The 23,820-nt window shown below is 36.7% G+C and overlaps 1 protein-coding gene across 3 annotated transcripts in view; it reads left to right on the forward strand.

Annotated features, from left to right (window-relative positions):
* NLK (nemo like kinase) overlaps positions 1 to 23,820 on the forward strand; it is a 113,197-nt gene that overhangs the window by 8,913 nt on the left and 80,464 nt on the right. The window contains exon 1 of one of the 3 annotated variants that reach the window (XM_043499362.1): positions 5,394 to 5,596. The exons of the other annotated variants lie outside the window; for them this stretch is intronic. Coding sequence (XP_043355297.1) covers positions 5,409 to 5,596 — 188 coding nt within the window. The 5' untranslated portion in view covers positions 5,394 to 5,408. Of the gene's footprint in view, positions 1 to 5,393; positions 5,597 to 23,820 lie in introns of those variants that run through there. 3 annotated transcript variants of the gene reach the window in all.

Genomic DNA, 23,820 nt, shown 5'->3' on the forward strand with positions numbered 1-23,820 from the left:
CAAATGTATGTAAATGGCATCTCTAAATATTTTTGTTTGTCATGAGATGTTGTACAGGAAAAATGTTCTTTTAGCATTGGCATAGTTTCTTCTTATATCCAGTTACTAGCTATGAAGAACTTATCTGGAAGCTGGGTGACCTATTAAGTAATAAAGTCTGAATTGTTGCCTTGCAAGATGGCATAAAAAAACAAAGAATATGGACAATATTTTTTTTTCTTTCAAAGGTGGGTGAGACTCTTTTCAGGCAAATCAGTTCGCAGTAAGTTATACACAGGTTATTGTTTCATGACTAACTTAATATGCCATTTTGTTCTATTAGACCATTTGCAAGTCTTGATATTGTTTGTATCCATATGTAAATGGATGTTGGCAATACAGCACATGATAGAATCCAATATTTGTTCTTTCAGCTCAGCTCAGCTCTGCAAATGTTGTAGTTGAACAGCTTGTAACTGGATTGGGAATCAAAATTAGGTTTTCACAAGATATTTATATTTCAGATGCGACTCCCCCTCATCCCCCGACTAATGCATTTTTTTAGCTCTTAATTTGTTTTTACTTAGGAGTTTTAGGAGAGAATACACACACAAAAAAATTTGAGTCACTTAAATTGTCCACTTTTAGAAGAAACAAAACTCATGCAGCATTTAGCAACAGACCAAGGCAGGGTGGTAAGAGTGAAGCAGAGTAACAAGCATTTGTGTAGTGCCACCAGGCTATGTTGTGGGGTATGCTAGTTGCCTAATTTCTTGGGAGAACCATGGAACTGGGGGAGAGAAGAGAGTAAGAATTAATGTGCTCTGGAACCAGGGGCTGGGATGCGGGATGGGAGGAAGTTGTTGACATGTCTGATTCTGGGCTGGCTTGTGATTGTTGTATCTGGGACTCATTTAGCCTTAATCCACTTGGGTAGGATTTTTAAAAACTTAAAACCTATTTACCTATGAGTCTAGGATATGAAATATGAGGTAACGTTTTGAGTTGTTTTCCATGAAAGGCAACATACATAGTATAGAATTGTTTCTTAGGCTGAATTTTTGTTGTTAAAATGAATATCTTAAATAAAAATTTTAAAATTGGAATATTTAGAAACCATTTCCGAAGGTGCTTTGAGTCAAAATTAGCTTTAAATAAGTTAACTTTTTTTGCGGGGAAATCTTGAATGTTTGCGAGGCTACACAGAATAGCGTGTGTGTTTTTGCAGGCTCCTGTATGGAAATATAGTTTCATCTGTTTTGAATTTCCAGGACTACTTTTGAAGTTTTGCTTATCTGGCCTAGTGTAAGATATTGAAAAGTAGCTTGCCTGTTAACTTTTTGCTTTTGGATTGGACAAGACATTGCTCCCAATTTCTGTGGTCGTAGTTTTGTTATCCAGGTGGTGTATGTATTTGATCTTTTACTACTCAAAAGATTACAATAGAGTGATGTCAACTGGCAAGCCCCTTTTGTAAAGAGAGTGACAAAGGTGGTTTTTTTTCCTGATTATTTCTACTTGTCATGGGGAGGGGAATGAACCCCTTTTCTGGGTTGGTATGGAGTATGTGGGACATTGTACAAACACTTTGCATGATCCAGATTCTTCCGTTTGTTTTTATATAGGAAGATTAAAATACTTTTATTAGTTTACCTGTGGAGTAGATCTGTCTTCAGACAAGCCAAGTTTCAGATTACGTGGTTGCCATTACAACCCATTCCAATATTGTCAATCGTCTGATAACCATTGTATTCCCTGTACAGTACTTAGTATAGGGAGTACTGAAGTAACTTTTAATTATTTGCAAATTAGAGTTGTAAAGATTATGATGGAGACCCACTGCATGAGTTTAGTTGAAATAAACTGTGCTTGTTTCAGTGTGTGACTCTGTATACGTATGAGAACATTCAGTGCACATGGTGCATTCAAATGTTGTGAAATTTAGTTTTCTAAATAAAAGTAGCTATTGCACATACACCAAAGTAATAAGGTTGAGAAATTAAATGCAGCGATGTCAGAAAATCCAAAACTATATTATTCTTTAGTTGTGGTAATATCAGTCAGTATTGCATATACTAGACACAAGTTAACAACATATGCATTAGTAGCATGCTAGGTGACCTCGTTAAAATAGTTGTGGGAACCTAATAATGCTGGATTTTGTGACACATGTACATTTAAATTATGAACTATAATGTTGAATAAACATGGGAATTTTAGTTACTGAATTTATAATAATCTAATTTGGGCTTTTGCAGTAATTAGGCCACTATAATAGTGTTACATAGATGTTCTTTATAGCTACCATTTAAACAAAATGGATGACACTTTAACTTTTTTAAAGTGGTCTTGGTCTTGATATAAATGTAGTCTACCAAAACAACAAACCTACCAAACCAAAACCTAGAGTGTCAAAAATGTTAAAACATGAAATCATACTTTAAAGTACAGCTAGGCTATAGGAATTACTGGTAGCAACTATGGAGCAAATAGATAATGCAAAGTTTGTTATAAAAAATACCAACAAAAACAAAGTACAATTTGAAATAATTGAGGTGAAATGGGAAAGGAAATACTGGCAGGGAAAGATTTTACTAATCAAGACAGAAATTCCATGGACTTTTTTTTTCTGTACTCTTTGCCACCATTAATATGTAAAAAGAAAAGGAGTACTTGTGGCACCTTAGAGACTAACAAATTTGTTTGAGCATAAGTTTTTGTGAGCTAGCTGTAGCTCACGAAAGCTTATGCTCAAATAAATTTGTTAGTCTCTGAGGTGCCACAAGTACTCCTTTTCTTTTTGCAAATACAGACTAATACGGCTGCTACTCTGAAACCTGTCATTAATATGTAGTGTGTGCATGCAATGTTTAGATTTTATTTTTTTTGTAAATCCTAGGTCCTATCTATATGTACAGTGCTGCAGTGGCGCAGCTGCATCATGTCTGGTGAAGACACTCTATGCTGATGGGAGAGAGCTCTCCCGTCGGAATAATAAAAACACCTCCACGAGTGGCAGAAGCTATGTCTGCAGGAGAAGTTTTCCTGCCGGTGTAGTGCTTTCCACACTGGTGATTGTCTGTGTAAATTGTCACTTGAGGGGAGAGGGGGAAAAGTGTTGTTCATTTCCTGAGTTACGTAAATTCTGTCAACATAAGCTATAGTGTAGACATAGCTGTAATTTTTGTGCCTACAGATATGTCTGTACTACACAGACTGTACTAGTTTAGCTGTATTCATATAGCTAAGCTGGCATAACTCTGTAGTATAAAAGCAGCTAGATCAATGGAAGGTGCTTATGTCCTTGTGGATTTTTCACACCTCTGACTACTGTAGCTATGCTGACAAAACCCCCATTGTAGACACGACTGTGTCACTGGAAGAGGGCTTCCATTGCTGTAACTGACAGGTTTCAGAGTAGCAGCTGTGTTAGTCTGTATTCACAAAAAGAAAAGGAGTACTTGTGGCACCTTAACGACTAACAAATTTATTAGAGCATAAGCTTTCGTGAGCTACAGCTCACTTCATCGGATGCATCCTTTTCTTATTGCTGTAACTAACTTTGTTCAGGGAAGTGATATCCTACACTGACAGAAAAACTCCTTTTGTTGGTGTAAGCTGGTATAGTCTCTGTAGCCTAGACATACCCTAAGTTAGTTCCTTTGCTCTACTGCAGGGGTTCTCAAACTTCATTACACCATGACCCCCTTCTGACAACAAAAATTCCTGCATGACCCCAGGAGGGGGGACCGAAGCCTGAACCCAACCAAGCCCCGCTGCCCCATGCGGGGTATGGCAAAGTTAAAGCCCGAGCCTCACTACCCCTGGCGGGGGTTGGGGGCAAAACCCAAAGGCTTCAACCCCAGACGGGGGGCCTGTAATTTGAGCCCTGCCACCCAGGTTTTAGGCTTTGGTCCCAAGGCGGTGGGGCTCAGGCTTTGGCTTTAGCCCCAAGCCCCAGCAAGTCTAAGCCAGCCCTGGTGAACCCATTAAAACGGCTTTGTGACCCAGTTTGGAGTCCTGACCCACAGTTTGAGAACCTGGTCTCCTGGATCTTAAATTTTAACAAATTCCACCCCAAACAAGATTATTTGTATATTCAAAAGTAGAGGGGGGAAATTACTTTTTCTTTGCAAATCTGTGAAAGTAAAGTAGCTTAACTTTTTAAAACTATGATAGCTTCACATTTTTCTGAAGCTGCAGACCACTAGGAAACTGGACGCAGTCAGTTTTTTCAACTTTCTTTTTTTATGATTTCCTCACTACCTTTCTCTAATGTTGAAGACGTGAGAGGAAGCATTTGCTTAAGGATTAGCAACAGAAAAGAGAGGACTAAGGGGGGATATGATCGAGGTCTATAAAATCATGACTGGTGTGAAGAAAGTAAATAAGGAAGTGTCATTTACTCCTGATAACACAAGAACTAGGGTCACCAAATGAAATTAATAGGTAGCAGGTTTAAAACGAACAAAAGGAAATATTTCTTCACACAACGCACAGTCAACCCGTGGAACTCTTTGCTAGGGGATATTGTGAAGGCCAAGACTATAACAGGGTTCAAAAAAGAACTAGATCAGTTCATGGAGGAGAGGTCCATCAATGGCTATTAGCCAGGATGGACAGGGATGGTGTCTCTAGCCCCTATTTGCTGGAAGCTGGGAATGAGCGAAAGGGGATGGATCACTTGATGATTACTTGTCCTGTTCATTCCCTCTGGGGCACCTGTTCATTCCTTCTGGGGTTTTTGGCCACTGCTGGAAGACAGGATACTGGGCTAGCTGGACTTTTGGTCTGACCCAGTATGGCTGTTCTTATGAAAGCTATCTGGTGAACTTTGGATTTTGTTTGTGAGCTTTTTAGAATATAGTACAGCATATACAGTGCACATTATGATTTAGTGTAACATCCCTTTCAGATTGTGTTTAAAAAAAGAAAAAAAAAAGTCATTGTGAGCTGATGCGACAGTATTGTCAGGTTCACTCTTCTGTGTTCCTCAGTACCAAATAATTCAATTAAACTCCTTTTCTGTAAATCAGCCATTGTTTCCCAAAGGTAACTACTATTTGTACATGTACATGTTTGTGCGAGCGTAATAAAACCTTTACACACATATGTATTGGAATACGTTATTAAGTTTTGAATCAGCCTAAAATCTTTATAAGGACAGGGAACATTTAGTAGAAATGTCCTTAATTAAAATGTCATCCATTATTCAAAAAGTGTACACTTGACTGCAGAATTGATTTACAAGTACTAATTTAAGCCTTGTCTACCTCTAGAGGATTTCATGCTATTTCTACCCTATCCCATGACGTGTCTACTTTAAAAAAAGTAGTTCAGTTGATTGTCATGGTAACAACAACCATTGCAGTTTACCCCAGTATTGTATTGGGGTAAAGTCTTGATTGACTGCAATTCAATCAGTTAGAATGCCATTGTGGATACGACACACTAGCACAGTTGGTGCACTGCCAACACTGAGAGCTGTCATCTTTGTCATTTCCCTTAGCTGTCAAATTTCCTTAGTGAGAGAAATTTTAGTGGCTTGGCTGAGAACCTGCCGAGATGAAGCTGAGGGAATTACTGGAGTGGGGGAGCATGGTGAGGAAGCGGAGAGGTAAGATGGGAGGGACTGAGAAACTATGGAGTTGGAGAAAGGCATTTCTGGTAATGGTAATGGAGGTGGGGAGAAACATGGCTTGGGGGAATGTTTCTGGGGGAGGGGGAAAGTGGGGGATGTGGCATGGGGACAAAGAAGGGAGGCTCGTTGGCTGAGGCAGCTGTCAGATCTTACAGTTGTCAAAGATGACAGCTACCTCTCCTGAATCAGGGTAAGACAACTCTACTTTGGATACGAGGACAAGCTTTACAGCATTTTTGAGTTGGCTAGTGCGGATGTGCTCAATTGCTTGTGTTTTAGTTAATTGTTCTGCAGACAACTGAGTGCTGAAGGTGTAGGTAAGACTTCATCTATATAGTTCTAAAATACATAATTTAGTAGAGACTGTAAGTCTTTTGCTTTACTGTGAGTCAAACTACTATTATACCCAATTTTGTAAAGTAGACCCCTGAGTGAGGCAATTGAAGTTTAAATGCAAGTGGCTTGTGACAAGCAGTATAAATATGTATGTAAAGGATAGAAGTTTATGTGGTTAATGTTTTATTTATAGATAATAGTATTTTAACAATCACAGGCAGCCAGAAAGAAATCAGTGAAAGCAGTGGTGAAAAAGAATGGATAATAGTTACAGGTGATGCATACCAAAGTAATTACGTGCAGCTCTAAATACAAGAGGATGGAAAAATTAATTTTTTAGCAGAAAAGTGTATGTTTGGTTCATTTAAAGTAACACACTCAACAAATCTTAGCTTTTAAAAATGTTTTTTCACTTAGTAGTTCTAAATTAAAACTATTCTTTAACATCACCCAGTATCTTATCATGTGCTCTATATGTGAAGTGAAGCTTGCCAACAGCATGCTTAAATAAGGACATACATCTATGTTGAAAAAGGGAGGAAAAAATAGCTGTCATTGCTTCTAAACATGTAGACAATCAAAGCTCCATCCATGGCCAGATTGTTGTGAGGGCAGTGGGGAAGTGGGTGCACTCTTCTGCCTGCATAATAGCCACAGCTGCACTTCCAGTTGTCTGTTTCATTTCTAGGAGATAAATCTTGTCTGAAGCATGGTTTAAAACTGGTCGGTTGGTTTGTTTATTTTATGTCAAACTATTACCTGCCAATTTGAGGCCCCCTCACTTATGCTTCATCACTTATGCTGTTAAATGTATAGTCTCACTGTTCTTTGTGAGGAATTTTATTTGTAAATCTTTTCCCCTAAGGCAAGTCATGGTCCCTGCAAAAAGAAGCAGATCTCAGTAAGACTTCCCATATCTGTTCATGCTTGCCTACTTTTCTAAGCATCAATGAAGGATTTTTCCCATGTAGTGTATAATTTGCAAATATCTCTAATATTCGCCAGAGGAATTTATACTTCAGTCGTACAGTAGGATCTTCTGGTGTGGACTTTTTTACACCAGCAAGGAATCCTAATGAAGACATTAGGCCTTTAAACTCTGGTTTGGAAGAGGTTAGCTAATGTGCTAGCTATGACATGTTAACAGTCTAGTATAGATAAAACAGTGTGCTTTTAACACGTGATGAACTGATCAAGTTAAAACCTTTTAACTTGACCAGTTTAACATGTTTACAGCACACTGCCTTGTTAACAACCTAATGTAGACATGTTAGCTAACACCTTTCAAATCTAACATGGGCTTGGAATTAATACCAGGGTAGAAGTCTCTGCTGGTAGATCATGTGCTGGGTTGGGACCTTAGTAGTTGAAGGGGAAAAACAAACAAACAAACTGACTAACTAAAGGCAGATCTGTATCTATAAAACTTCATTCTAGTCAATTGATTTGTTTGTTTTTGTTGTGATCGAAATATTTATGAATTTGCTTCTATTGAGTTAGACAACACATAACATTAAACAGATAAACATTCACAAAACTGAACATTTTCCACTGAAACTTCTAACTTGTCTATGATCAAAAGTGCATTACTTTGGAAGTTGTTTCATGCTGGGGGAGGTCAAGTTAGTAATATCAGGATTTTTAAGGGGCTGGTACTTTTAATGAATGGTGTAAATATTGTAGCTGTACATTGACATCCATTGCAGTTTAGGTTGTCATCATATATCATTCTTCTCACTTGTGGGAGAATATACTTTTGCCATAATCTCTGCCTGGGAGTTGCTGTTTTTATAAGAAAATGTTTTTAAAATTCATTGTTACATTTAATAACTACTTAATATGCATTTTTGTACTACTGTGTACATCCTAAATATGAAGTGAAACAGTAGACTGGAACAACTTTATCAGGGTAAAGAAGCTATTTTACAAAAGATCGGAACAGCTGTGTTGGAGACATTCCAAACTGTAGGACAAACATAAACTTTATTTCAGGTGGCTCAAATTCCATGAAAGAATTGCATTTTTCTACGTGATTTGCTAGGTTTGATTTTACAGGCTGTTAGAACATCTTCAGCATTAAAGGACAGCTAATGCTATATCTTTAGCTATTGCAATGTGTGTGTGCAATGTCTGAATTAAAAATAGACTTATGTCAGCCTTAACATTAAATGTCCTACCTTTGGTCATTGTGTGAACCCTCCAAGTTACCATATTAAGTTTTTTAAAGTGCTTAATAAGAGATTTGAAAAGTAATATTAAAGGCAGTAAGCAGGATCACCAACATAAGAATGTCCATACTGGGTCAGACCAAAGGTCCATCTAGCCCAGCATTCTGTCTTCCAGCAGTGGCCAATGCCAGGTTCCCCAGAGGGAATGAACAGAACAGGTATTCATCAAGTGATCCATCCCCTGTCGTCCATTCCCAGCTTCTGGCAAACAGAGGCTAGGGATACCATCCCTGCCCATCCTGACTAATAACCATTGATGGACCTGTCCTCCATGAATTTATCTAGTTCTTTTTTGAACCCTATTATAGTCTTGGCCTTCACAACATCCTCTGGCAAGGAGTTCCACAGGTTGACTGTGTGTTATGTGAAAAAGTACTTCCTTTTGTTTGTTTTAAACCTACAGCCTATTAATTTCATTTGTTGACCCCTAGTTCTTGTGTTATCAGAAGGAGTAAATGACACTTCCTTATTTACTTTCTCCACAACAGTTATGGTTTTATAGACCTCGATCATATCGCCCCTTAGTCGTCTCTTTTCCAAGCTGAAAAGTCCCAAGTCCTAGTAGTAGCTTTCTTTAAGGAATAGACGCCTAGAAGAAATTTACAGAGTTGAAACGTTGCATCTGAGACTTAAACCTCTAATACTCTTTAAGCTGCTGTGGCTAACGCTACACTGATCATAGCTTACGGAGTTTACAGAAATTAGGTGCTGATAAATTAATTTTTTAGCATCTTACCATGTGATATATTCTGATGGCATTAACAGTGTAATTGAAAAGTATGTAATAAGTGTTCTTTTCTTATTAATTGTTACAAATCCGTGTGGGCATTACAATGTGTCATATAGGTTCAAGTGGCATCTGGAATCTTTGGACATTAGAACATGGTTTTCCCATTCCCTTCCTTTCCTAGTCAAATACATGTAAAATTGAGCAAAGGATAAAAAAGGATAAAAAAGGTCAAGGAATGTGGTGTGTTCAGCCTCCTTGTCGTTTTGGACTTGGATTATTTCTAGTTTTAATCCCTAACCTCTTCCATGTCACATTCTTGCTACATTACCCCATACCATTAGGTGGTGAACTTAGTTTCCTTTCCTCTCCAAACAATGTAGCCTGAGAATGGACTGCATCTTTGTTGATTTGGCAGCAGTAGTGCTGAGATTGCTCATGCAGTTGGCGAACTAACAGTCAAGCAAGTGTTCTGGCTCTGATCTTAATTATTTGGTAACATACTTCTTGAAAGCAGATAACATCCCCAATTTAGTTTGTGTATTTTTTGATATGCCATATAAATATTTTTATTATTCCAGATAAATATTGGCAACTGTCTTTTTAAAAAAGGCATCATTGGCTAATCCTCATCTCTAGGAAGTAAAATGGCTTCTCAACTACTGAGTAAAATTGTTAGGTGGCTCACTCTTTTCTATTTGCTGTTGATAACCTCAGCATTTGTTTAGCGGACCCTGTGTAATCCTGATTTTATTTTTAAAAGGAGATTATCTTCTGGAGAGTCTCCTAAAAGTAGCAGCTGAGACACACATGTGAAACGAGATCCAAAAAACAGACACCAGGAAGAGAGTGATGTGGAAGGATTTCTTTAACATAAAGTAAAACTTTCTATAACCTTGGTTTCGTGATTAAATAATCTTGTATAATAGAGATCAGCAGGTTTCAGTGGGATGCAGATAAATTTGGTTATAATAAAACAAATTTTTATTTACTATATTTAAATTTGTGTCTTGGAGTAGTGTATTCCTCATCTGGATTTCAGTGTAAAAGGTAGCTTTTATACTAAGGTAAATTTATTTGGGGCATTGTCTTCAGATAAGAAAGATCCTTAGCAATGGATCTTTATCGTGCTTGCATCGTTGGAGGCAGAGATGGATCTATGAGAACTTCTGTCACCCCCTCAAGCTGCTGCTCCTGAATAATCTGTTAGTTTTCTCTCCCTCTGCGGCTGAAGGCAGGAAGAACTTAGACTGCTGTAGAGCTTAGGTTCTTCTCTCCCAAAAAAACAAAATGTTAATTTGGGACTAAAGCTGTAATGATGATTTAATATTCCCTTTCTTTGTTTGCAGCAACTCTCCCTTTGGTACCACCAGAGTTAGCTTTCCCCCCTGTTTCTCCCCAACACAAATCCACTTTAGGTAGGGCTAAATACACTTCCAAAATGATAAATATCTAGATGGCTTAAATGGCATGTATTAGAACCATACAAAGCAAGGAATAGAGTTTTTCTATTAGTAGACATTGTTTGTTCCTTAAGGGCAATGGCCACATCCAGGGATGAGATCCTACTCGTATGTAGAGATTTCTAAGGTCACATTTCCCAATTTCTCCCAATGAGACTTAAAAACCTACTCAGATTTTCAGTAGGTTCATAATTTAATAAAGTGAAGGATGGTTGCAGTTACAAGGTGAGCTGTCCCCTAGACCTCTTTTAGTCCCTCCTAAGTGCATCCCTGAGGTGATAGGATGGGCTTTCTGCACCTCTCTCAAAGGTTGAACCCCACTTTTCAACTACTGTGGGACTGGATCAGTGGGAGGCAGCACCTCCCATTTCCCAACCAAGTTACACCATGGGCCCTTTTGGAATGTGTAAGCCCTCTTCTGGGAGCCCATGACTGCAGCTGATTAAAGTGACTTTAAAACAGCTTCTTCAGAACAAATCATTATTTATTCACCCAAAGATACATAGCATTCAGGGTTGAAACAAAAAAGACCTATACTCAAGGGATTTTTCTACACTGTAGTGTTTAATTGCAAGCTTTTGTAAATTCCCTTTCGTGCAGTTACTTCCATCTCTGTGTTGGGAGAGACAGGCTACACTGGTGACCTACCCAACCCCACTTCTTCCACAGGTCAACATCTTTAAGGTTTTATTATCCCCTTTGAGCCTAAACTCAGGTCTGGGAAAAATAAACCTTTCCAACCTAGCTGGAGCTAGGCTGGAGGTATTCCCCAAAGAGTATCTTCCACATTGTTTCCTCAGAAACCTTTTGTCTTTTCTGGACATTACCTTAACTTTGCCATTGTTTCCTGTTTGTTTTCCACCAGCAGTCTCCTTTGATTTTAACTCATTCCAGTCATGCAGGATAATATTGAAAAGTAACCTGTGGCACCCTGTAGCTCACGAAAGCTTATGCTTAAATAAATTTGTTAGTCTATAAGGTGCCACAAGTACTCCTTTTCTTTTTGCAAATACAGACTAACACGGCTGCTACTCTGAAAAATAATACAGATCTCCTTCATTCTCCACTAGGATATAAAGGTTAAAATGACTAGAATCCTTATCTGTGGAAGCTATTGCAACTGCCTTGCGATATTGTGAGTGACCAATAGGTCTGTTTCTGCCAACGCTGCAAACAAATACTATTTATTAATAGCTTCAGATCCGCGGACTTCTTAAAAATACTGACCATTTAGTTGCTTATTAGAAACTTAGTAGCCTGAATCAGACCCTCCGTTCCAGGGTCTTCTAGGGCAAGTCCTCCTGGGTGATTTTGAAGATTCTGTAGAGGTCAAAAAGTCAGTGCACAAAAGCCACTTTCCAAAATGCATTTTATGTGAAGGGCTGCTATTTTCATGCTGCTGCAGAATAATATGCATTGTAAGTTACTTGAAACTGATTCTAGAAATGAATGGAGAAGTGGGTATTTGGAGAAATATTCTTTATATTCTTAAGATGCTACAGTGAAAGTAAGATACAGTAAGTGCAAAAGGAAGAGAGATTTTTCTGGTTATGAACCTAGGGTTTCAGATACCTATTGTTTGATGTGCAAAAGCAATGCAAGAATATATAGTAATAAGTATCTTGGGTAGCAAGTAGATAACAAACAGTTGTCTTGCATTTCCATTTTACTGGGTGATTTTTATGATTCAGCATTTGAGAGAAGTAGACCAGGCAGACAGTGATTGTGAAGCCAAAGAGGATTTATCTATCTGAAAAGAAATAATTCCTAACAGCTTTTGTTAATCAAATTCCAAAAGATGATAGAGACAAATTTACTTTTGATACAAGGCTTGTAAAATCTGAAAGATAAAAATAGGCTCACTTTTTTGCCTTGGTTTTTGTTGTGTGTTGTGTTTTTGTTTTTTGTTTTGTTGGAGACGTGGAGAAAGCAAACGGTAAGCATGGCGGTACAAAAGGAAAAAACCCTGAGGTGGAAGTGGAACTAGAAGCTTTAGCAAAGAAATTTTTGGAGGAACAAAATTGATTGTTTATTGAAAAGTTGAAAAGTCTGAACAAAGATGAGATTAAATAATTTTACATTGAAACTATCCCGTGTGTGATAAATCTGAAGTAAAAAAACCTCAGGTTCATAGTATTGGTAAAGCTTTTAATCAAAACTTAGTGGTCTTGCAGTCACTTAGCTTGTTTTATCAAGTCATGACTACTGTTTTAATAGTGTGAATATATCCAGAACAGACCAGAAAAGAAGTAAAACAAGGTATCTTGGAAAATGATAGAACCTGCTGACGTTATTTTAACACCAGATTTCTTTCAGGTGATCATTCCAGGAACTTCAGTGTTAAGAGCATTTAAGGGAAAACAAAAGTTAATTGTTTAAGTTTTCTGTTGTTTTGGCTCCTGTTTCTATGAATTCAGAGAACATATGAACTTCTTAAGATGTTCACGAACAAACATTAGCACAAGTAACTATAATGACCAAGTGTATTACATGTTTTTCTGTATTTAAATGTAAATACTGTATAAGCAGGCAGAAGAAGTTCTTCCAGAATAGATGTATGTATATTAGTCATACTATCACATCTTTGTGACTAGGTTCTAATTGCTTTAGAGAGAGAGTCCAATGTAACATCCCCTGTAAATTTTGTAAACCTTATGAACAGACGGAATTTATTTTTTCCCCCACCTCTTAGTCACTATGACAAATTAATCCAGGCTCTTCTGAGCCGCTGATGTGTTATCTTTTCTTGATTGTTGTAAGGACTGACACAATGAAACATATGTTGAAAGATTCAGTTTCAATTCTAGAAACTAAACATAATAAGTCACTTAACCTGTAAAATGTCGGTAATCAGTTGGGGGTGAGGGAAGTATCCAAGTAGTGAGTTTGAATTATAGAACAAAATCAAAGGGGGAAGGGAAATAAATACCTACTTTTATATCCTCCATGAGGTTGTCTTACATACAGTAGTTTGTAGGTACAATTATTTAAGTAGGTGAGTTTTGTGAATTTATGACCATGCAAGGCAAGGAAGCATATTACTTTCTCCAAATGGATCCAGTCTACGTCTTGAAGTGGGGTGGGTCTGTAGAATATTTTATGTCACCAATCTTTGAGGCAGTATGAATAGCTCAAATTCCACATACCTAGTAATGATTATGCATAATTAGTCTGATAGTGTGTGTATATATAGTAAAGCAAATATTGTCTCTGCCATAGTTGGTTTTGCTCAAAACAAGAAGTCAGTATATATTGTTATGTACCTCAGTTTATTGATTCAAGCATCTATACTGGAGTTCTATCTTAACATTAAACAGCTTTGTCTTTTAGAGATGTAGTGCACAGCAAAAATATTGTTGTTTTTGCCTTTAATTACTTCTTGTAATTATATATATAAAGATGGGCTTAAATGTACCCAAATATCTTTAATTGTTTTTTACATTTGAAAAGTCAGGAATAAGCAGGTCCTTGCGTCCCACTCTTTGCTAGACCTTGACAGCTTTAGAGCAGTTCTACTCAAAGTGGTGGTCCGCAGACCGGTGCCGGTCCGTGAGCCAGCGGCTGCCGGTCTGCGCGCACACTGGAAAAAAAAAAAATTGCCGGTCCCCCACATCGGATAGTTTGAGAAGCACTGTTCTAGAGGATCTGAATATTGAGTCACCCAAAGCTGTAACCTGAAGTGCAGCTCTCCTTCTGCCCTTACTGAAGGAGGAAGGGATTCTTATTCTCAGAACTGGAAACTTGGTCTGTGCATTTCTCAACTTCTTGAGGCAGCATGATCTAATAGACAGAATGCTAGACAGGGAGGCATGAATTAGAGCTGTCCCGAAAACAATTTCCCCAAATATGTTGAGGTTTTAAGATATGTGTGTGTTTGGCTATGGAATGAAACTGGAACATTTAAAAAAAAAATTGAGCAAGACAAAGAACACAACCACCTCAGAATAGCCAATAGGAAATTGTAACCTGTTGATTAGGGCACAAGCCTGGGATGTGGGAGACCAAGGTTCAGGTTCTGGTGTGTATGTCTGTCCATCCATCCCAATCCTGGACCCAAGAAACCGTCTGGATGAAATTTATATTGAAACATACGTTTTCACAAAACATTTAGTTTTTGACCAAATGGACCTGAGTCTGCAGACAGATTGTTCCAGTACTTCTGCTGCCTTTCTCAGCTTTGCTAGGCAGTGGCAGCATAAAATTAACAAGGCTCTGGTCAGTTTCTCTACTGCTATAAATCTTTGACACCTACTAACCAGAGCCTGACACAAAAAATGAAAACTTCTAAATTGGTGTCTGGACACACTATCCTGGTAGGTTTCAGAGTAGCAGCCGTGTTAGTCTGTATTCGCAAAAAGAAAAGGAGTACTTGTGGCAACTTAGACTAACAAATTTATTTGAGCATAAGCTTTCGTGAGCTACAGCTCACAATGCATCCGATGAAGTGAGCTGTAGCTCACGAAAGCTTATGCTCAAATAAATTTGTTAATCTCTAAGGTGCCACAAGTACTCCTTTTCTTTTTACTATCCTGGTAGTGGTCCCAGCAGCTGAAGAGGAGTTGGGGACTAGGCTTTTCAATAAAGCATTATTCCTGATCCCCACTGGTAGGCTTCCTTCCTCTTCTTTTTTGTAATTAAGCCAGTGAGTTTAGTTCTCTGGCTAATACATGTGTGAATTTTTCAAGCCATGGTCAACTGTATTAAGCTAGAAATTAATACCTTTTTAACAAGAAATCAAAACAGAATGGTCCATATCGGGATAGTTGAAACTAAAGAAATAAGGAATGACTTTATCCTTTTCTGTACATGCAAGTACTGGAAATACCTCTGGGCGGCACACTGTTTATTAGTGGAGAATAAACTGTACATCAACTTTTCAATATTGCCTTCAGTATCTGCCCTTTTTATGCGTGAAGTAACTCTGTGCTGTATATTTTAATCTCATGAGTTTTTGTATGGCTGGTGAGATCACAGTCTGATTCATCTGTTTCAGAGGTTGGTCATTTTAATTAATTTTTGAGTTACTGAGTTCTACCTCAATCTAAAAACTTTTTTTTTTTTTTTTTAGGATAAATAAAACAGCTTCTAAGAGTCTATAATTGGAACTTTCAACTTAGAATTTGCTTCCATTTCATATTTGCTGTTGACTGAGTTGTGTACACATGTTTAGTTTTACTGATGCATTTTTATGAGTATTAGTGTTTTGAATTACAGTGAAATAAATTACACTTTAAAATTCCATGTTCTGCAGTTAAATAGGCAATGGTGTAGGAAATCCCTTTGAGTAAGAATGCTTGTTTTAAAATACTGTACTAGCTTCAATAATGAAGCAATGATACTGTCTTACTATAAAAGAAATGTAAACATTTGTGCCTACAGACAGAAGAAGTGTATATATCTTGTAACTCCAAGTTAGGTGTAAATCATAGGAAAATTAAAGTTTTGAAAACCACTACGGAACTTGAAGTTTGAGGGAGAGAACAGCGGTTAACTGCTACTCTGCCTTGTGCCATGCAGTTCTTAAAAAATCACTCCATTAATCTAGTAAGAAGCACAAAAGTAAACAGCAATTTGACTCAACTCCCATCAACAGTATTCTGTCATCACTTCCCTCTTGTTTTGTCTTCTCCCTCAAATTAACAGAATTGTTGATTTTTCTCCTCAAGGATGAAATTCAGGAATTACGTATAAATGTCTTATTAACCTGAATGCTATTTTCTTCCACTTCCCCTTTTCTTCCTCAGTTTCCCTTTCTCCTTGTTTATTTTGTGTTCAATGTTCATCCTCTTCCTGTATGTCTCTTATATATGTAACTTTTTTTTACAAGAAAATAACTCCTCATTTTTGTTTTGTTCCCCCTCCCCATTGTATTGTCTGTCTTACTTTCTCATAGTGTTTTCCTGCTACCTAACATCCTGAATTAGGTGCTTCAATAGGCCGCATTCCTTCCTCTTTCCTTTCCACAAAGATGAAAGGTATTTTAGCTACTGAGAGGCAAGCTCCTGATCAAGCAGTCTAAAAAAAAAGTTAAACTGGAGGAGGAGAAGGAAGTAGGCATTCAAATCAACTTGATGCATAGTGTTGTTACGTTCCACTGATGGAAATTTAATCTAACTGTTAGGTTTAACTGTTGCACATTGTCCCAAAGATAGTCTTTTTAAAATCCAGACAATTTAAAATGCTAAAATGTTTTGGAACTTCAGCTACTGCTTACAGCAGCATTATAGAGAATAGTAGAGTTGATTGTGATAGATAAGCAATTCATTCTACCTGAAGATTGTACAGGAGATTTTTCAAAGCCCACTGTGTTTCAGTTACTGACTTCTGAATCAGTTAATCTGTAGTGTGTTTTATCATTAGACGTGATGAAGAACTATATGCGTTACTTACCAGGCTGTCTGTCAGAGATAGAAGTAGAAAGAATTGGAAAAATATTTGGTCCAAATTCTCTCTTAGCAAATGTCAGTCTATCCAAGGACTTTATACATTACAACATCCTGCCTGTGTGTCTTAGGGTTTTCTGTAGTAACTGTCACCATAGTATCTATGCACTTCCTAAGTTATCTTCTGAATATAAAGAAGAATGCTCTTTTTGGAAGCTTTTTGGAAGCCTTTACAAAGAGATGAATAAGGAGCTAAATACTACTGAATGAAGACAGATACATTTGCTGAACAGCTGGTTTGTAGTTACTCTATGCTTGTTCAACACTCAGGTTTCGTTGTCTGTTTCTTGGCATTATGCAGGATGACTCTACAGTTTTGGTCACCAACATAGCTTTATAAAACAATAAACCACTAAGGAATCTTGAATAGTGAATATTTCTAAAGCTTATATATGAAATCTCAAAATCCTAAGACAAAAGATAAGGAGACTGTCACTGATGTGGTAATGACCCCAGCTGCTACAGCCAAAATAAAAAGTATCACTTGCAATTTAAATTATTCCTGGCTTGGAACAAATTTTAAATAACTAATTAATGTATGAGATGCAGAAAATGAATTTTCTTTAGTAGAAGTGATAATTATTCAAACAACTATAAATAAAAACGTATTTGGTATGCTGTTTATTCCTCTTGGATGTGTTGGATTACTTTCCATTTTTTAGGTTATTTATTTAGTGACAATAAGTTTCCTGATACAGCATGCGATGAAAAAAATATTTTCTAGAACTGGTGACAAATGATCTGTGCAGATCATCCCTAGACGTAAATTTTGTATAAAGAAAAGCTTTTTGGAAATGGGAAGGCATTTTTCTTCACCCAAAAAATTATTTTTTCTTTGCTTATGCTGAAATCAGTTTATAGTCCCAAAAATAAATGGAGAACCTACGCTTGTTCATGAAGATATGATGGCTTTCTTAGATCTCCTAAAAAAATAAGAGAGAGATTGCCAGGAGTGAACCAGAAATGAAGTCCTCAGAATTTAATTTAAATTTTATAATTACTTCTTTAAGATGAAAATGACAAGCAGTTCCTGAAAAAGGAGTTTGTTTCCACTACTTACAACTCAAAATAATGTCCTGCCATCCTTCCACTCTCTTTATAGACTGTAGCTTCCAGATCCGGATAAATCTTTCAATGAGGGCTGCCAAGAAAAAAAAGAAGTGAAAGTTGTATATATATTCTGAAATTACAAATTTGTATATAGTTTTTCATCTAAAAGGCCCCATAGCCATCTACAAATAGTTTTCATTCTGTTTATATATGGCCTATGAGTAGATACCAAATTCATCATCATCTGTTTAAAATATCTGACTTTCTCTTTAAATTTAAAAGTGAACTACCAAGCTAAAATTGAAGTTGTTAGTCTCAGATTTTGGTGCTGAAAACTTCCATTGGCAAATCTCTTGGGTGGGACTTTGGTATTCAGCAAATAAACTTTATCAGACATTTATAGAATTCAAAATGACCTTGACACATTGGAGAACTCATCTGAATTCATCAAGATTAAGTTCAATTAAATCAAGCGCAAAGTACTACATTTAGGAAGGCAATATCAAATGCACAACTGCTAAATGGGGAATAACTGTCTAGGTGATAGTACCCCAGAAAAGGATCTGGAGGTTATAGCGGATCACAAATTGAATACGAGTCAACAGTGTGATACATCTGTGAAAAAGACTAATATCATTCTGGGGTGTATTAACAGGAGTGTTTCATGTAAGACATGAAAGGCAATTATCCTGCTCTGCTTGGCATTGGTCAGGCCTCAGCTGGAATACTGTGTCCAGTTTTGGGCACCACACTTAGGAAAGATGTGGGCAAATTGGGGAGAGTCCAAAGGAGAGCAACAAAAACGATATAAGGTTAAAAATCTGACTTATGAAGAAAGGTTTAAAAAAACTTGGGCATGTTTAATCTTGAGAAAAGAAGACTTAGGGGGAATCTGATAAGTCTTCAAATATGTTGAGGGTTGTTTTAAAATAGGAACAAACAAGTAGACTTTTAATACCTTTAATATACACAGATTGCATATTAGTGATGTTTCATCATTCATGTCTTATAGACTTATGCCATTGATTAAAAGAAAAAAAATCTACTTGTCTTTTTTTAAGGAATGGAGGGGAAAATGGGAACATAGACTTACTAAATGGTGTAATAACTTGGTGTCACCAAGATTCATGCATATAAACCAGGAGGTAAATTAAAATGTTAGAGCATAGCAGCTAGCCAGAAGAAGTTGCATAAATGGAGAAATATAAACTTGATTTGGAAATGGTTTCAGTTTTAAGCTTCCATGGAGTAAGGCAAATTAAACATTTTTAAAGGCATTAACCATGACAGTATCCCTTTAATTTCCTATCCTTTCTTGTAAGTTAGATACTCTGAATCAATTTTTGTTCAAGGAGACAGATTTCTTTCAGTAATCAGTTTTGCTTTTAGCTCTGATTTTTAAAGAATAAGTGATAATGGCACACATGCTTGAGGGGGTGATTAGAGTGCAACATTAAAAGGCTTTTTAGGACATCTACAGTTGAAAAAGGAGCTCTGGAGAGGTCTGCATTTGGCAGCTGAACAAGATGTGAATAAAGCTTACCTTTGAAGTATATCATGAAGAGCAAGTTGCTTAACCCCTTCGTGTGAAAAATGCCTTTTTGGTTTTAGAGAAGGCTAAATATGGGTGTTTTTAGATTCAGCTTAAAGTTAACCATTAAATGTATTAGCTTGCGTTCAATCCTGTCTTCCCCAAACAGATCCTGTACCCTAAAATAGACTTCCCATCAAGCATATGTGATAGAGAGACTGTTGTATTTGGAATGAGTGAAACTTTGTCAGGTGCTTACAGTATTCTATTGGGTATTTCCAGGCAATTTATTGCAGTTTTTGAGAATAGAAATATTACAATATTACACTTCTGTCTGTCAGAAGAAAACAGCCTATATTTATTAAAGGAAATGGTTTTCTTTGCAGCCTTTTTAAACACATTGCTGGTGATCAAACAAAAATCCCAGGATACAAAATTCATTTTAGCTGCCTAAATTGCAGGAAAATATTTAGCTGGCAAAATACAGCTTTACAGGTCCCAGATGTCTAATTATAACTGTAAGACATTTTCTGCTTGTGTTTGCTAATACATTCATCCAGCTTTTATCAATTCACTTCTGCCTGCAAACAGGATATAAAAAAAATAAAAATAGAGAGGACATGACTAAAGCTATGGTTCTGCAACTCTGTTTAATTTGTTGGATGATCTGCAGTTGTATTGTCGACTCAAAACCAAGTGGGAAACTTAAAGTTGACCTTCAGAGTAAAAGGACAAAAAGAGGGACATACTTTGTCACTAAAAGACAAAAGAACTTGTTGGCCTTAGAATATAAACAGTGCACATTTTACGATTTCGGTAAATGACAAAAGCTGAACCTAAATGGACTGCTAAAGGAAATTAACATTTTTTTAGCCAATAGAGTTGATAGAATATTGTAACTTAAAACTGGGTATGCTATAAAATTCAGTGTGTGTGTATCACTGTGCTTATTTTTTATTTTTAACTTCTGATTTTGAAAAGATTAACATATCATATAACGTGGTAGATGCATCTATCAGTGCCACAATGAGAACAATTCTAGCTAGAACCAAGTGCAAAATTAATGTATCGTCTGACTTTTTTTTATTAGGATATTTTTTTACAGAACCTCTCAACATATAATATAAAAAACTCTAAAGTTACGTTCCTGTATCCACAGTTAGGCTTCTAAGTAAAAGACTAAATTTTTCAGAAGTACTGAACAGGCAGCAGTTGCCTCTGAGGTAAATTGGCACATCTGCTTTAGAGAAGGCAGTGGCTCCCTGAAAATGGATGAGAGGGAGTTGGAAGGTCAGAGCTGCACTTGGGGAAGAGAGATGGGTCCTGGATCTCGGGTGGGAGGGAGGAGAGGGACAAGAGGTTCCTAGCCACACTCCATACACAACTCCGATTCTCCTGCTAGCCCGCCCCATGGCGCAGCACTAGGCTTCCCTCAGTTTCAAGTCTGTGACGCAGCCAGGGCTAGAAAAGAGTTCTCTTTGGTTCTAGTCCATTGCCTTAACCACAGAATCACCCTTTATCTTTGTGAAGGCCCCTGCTTCATTCACTGCACAGTGATTCTATCCACGTGCAACTGTTTGATAGGCAAATTCAGTTGTATCTTACAGCACTTTGTTGAGATGGGGTTGAGGATTTGACCTACCAAGTTTTAGGCTGATCCTACTTTTGAGATTTTTAGAGAGGATATTTACAAAATATTGGTGTTAAACAGAAATTAAGCTACATCCTTCATATTCGACTTCAGCTTCACCATAATAGTCATTTTCCACTCTCACTTTCAAAATCAGATGCCCGTTTATTTAGAAATCATGCTAAGTGTCTTCCTTTCAGTCCCTCAGGGAAACCCACAACTCTGTTCAGTCAAACAAAATTCTCTAAGATTTTCAATCTAATATATATTTTCTGGAAAGGCACCATGTTTTAATTGTAATTGCCTGCTCCTCTGATGGATGACAGGAAGCTGTGACTTTCTCTGACCTTGAAAAGAAATAAATAAAAATTTGTTTCTTTTGAGAGGAATCATAAGAAGTTTAATATGGGCAACAACTTTTACACAGGTGTGTAGTAAATTGAGGGTGAACTGTGCTTCAAGCCTGATAGTTGAGAGATTCATAATGTGAACTTGTGGTCACAAATTGAATCCAAGAGATTATAGTGAAGGTCTCCATTTCACATTAAGTTTTCTCCTAAAAAGTTTTAGTGCTTGACACGTCTCCTCTGAGTTTAAAGCAACAATGGTGGACTATATGCTTTAGATAAAGGAGCCAGTCTTTGGAGAAACAGCTATATGTTCCTTTTATTTTTGTCCCATCTTGATGTTTCAGTAGCTATTGATACTCTCTGGGATTTTCCCAGTATTGTTGGAAGAGTTTTGAGAGCAAAATCAGTGAAGTTATAAGGTTTTCCCAGCAGACTTATGAAATTTGTATACAAAGTTGTGTTGCCCTGTGACATGGCTGATAGGCAGCTGAATTTGCTTCCTTCTCCCTTATTGCATTTTATACTGTCTGCAAATACTCAGTGAATACTGCAGACTTTTTATCACTTACTATTTAGTGATGTAATATTATGTAAGTTATTTATAATGCGCACTTCAGTTTCCTTAAGAGAATTCTTAGACTAACTAGAATAATATTTGAAATTGTCATATTTTTCTCAAAGAAATTCAAGTTATGAAATTTTAACTAATTGCATGTCTGCCAGTTTATTAAGCACCTACCCAGGAAATATTGAAAATGCTTTATCTGGGTGTAATTATACTGTTGAATTATACAATATCTTTAGATGTTATTGCTTGAAAAACAGGCTAGTACCTGGCTAGAATATTTTGTAGAAAACTTAATTTTTTTTAGACAAGTTTTATTAAAAGTTATCCAAATTTTAGTAATATATTCATCACAATCAGATTATAGTTCAGTCTTAAATATTCCAATATTTTATATTGAGAATACTCAAATACTGCAGTGCATTTTGTAAAGGTCTGTTTTGTCGTATTTAGTATTTCCTCACGGAATATGTTGCCTTGAAATCACTACTTAAAATTCTTTGTTGCTGCTGTCCTGTAAATTGGCATTGCTAATGTGGGACTTGTTTCCACAGTCTGAGCAGGGTCTCCAGAGGATTTAGCTTCCAAGGTTTTGTAAACACTGGAATTGTGCTTTCAGCCTGACAAGTTAATTCTCACTTTCTACACTCTACGGATTTTTGATTAAAAACTTCAAGACGGGATTTCTAAATAAACCAGCTAAACTTCATGAACACTTTGAGAACTTTATCTGAAATGTGTAAAGAATCTGTAAGAGTAAATCACTCTGTATTTCAGTATTTTAATTAAAATATAGATTAGCCGGATGTTGAGTTGCTAACACTCAGATAGATAAACACTCTTTCAGTGAACTTACAAGGAGTTTTAAAAATACTTTCACCTCTAGGTCATTACTCAGCATACATCCCATGTTGATTGTGACTGAGTTTGTTTATTATTAACTAACTGATGGCTGTTTGCAAAACATTAAATTAATTGCAGTTTCCAAACTAGTTCCTAATAGACAGCTGTCCGTTTCAAAGTCCCCCATTACAATTGGGTGTTTTGGCAGTCTCAGTCCCACTGCGTGGATCTGGATATTGTTTTCAATAATTTGTCATACAGATAAATGCACTGGGCATCTGTTTAAAGATGGGATAGCTATGTTACTAAAAAGTGACATAATATGGACAGCTAGGATGTAGCCCACAGATTAGTAGGTCCTTATGACATGCAGCCAAAGAAGCTAAGGACCTACTGTAATGAATTTGCCAAACCAGTGGCAGTCATATTTAATAAATCATGAAGATCTGGGAAGATGCTAGAGAATTAAAAAAAGCAAAACAATGTAAGGCTTTCTGAAAGGATAAGCAGTTATGGCAATGATCATCTGCAAATGTAAATTGTTATCCCTAGCAAAATAGGGATTGAGGAACTATATTTGTAAAAGTTTGAAAACTGCATTACTTACTAAAGCTAACACATTATTAGAGAAATACTAGAACCCTGTTTGAGCCTAGTGGTCTAAAAATGGTTATAGTTGAGCATTTTTGCTCTTTCAAACCCTTTTGCAGTGAAGAGGAATTATATTCAGTTATTCAAGTGGCTTATTTATTTTAAACCCATCTGGATTCATTATGGAATTTTGCTAATTGCACATTTAAAGCTGCAAAAATGCAAGTTTAGCTCTTAATAAAAGTTACTTGCATGCTTATATTTAAATTCCACAAACAAATTAGTTCACTAACTACTTGGCAGTCTTTAAAAACTGCACTTTTATGTCCAATATAAAACTTTACTAATCACTCAGACTAATTTTTTTTGCAGGTTTAGTAAGCAAAAACAATTACATGAAAAATTGTACTTTCTGACTGATAACTTGTATGTTAATTTTCAGC

Source organism: Dermochelys coriacea, chromosome 17 (genome assembly GCF_009764565.3).
Source record: "Dermochelys coriacea isolate rDerCor1 chromosome 17, rDerCor1.pri.v4, whole genome shotgun sequence".
Lineage (NCBI taxonomy): Eukaryota > Metazoa > Chordata > Testudines > Dermochelyidae > Dermochelys > Dermochelys coriacea.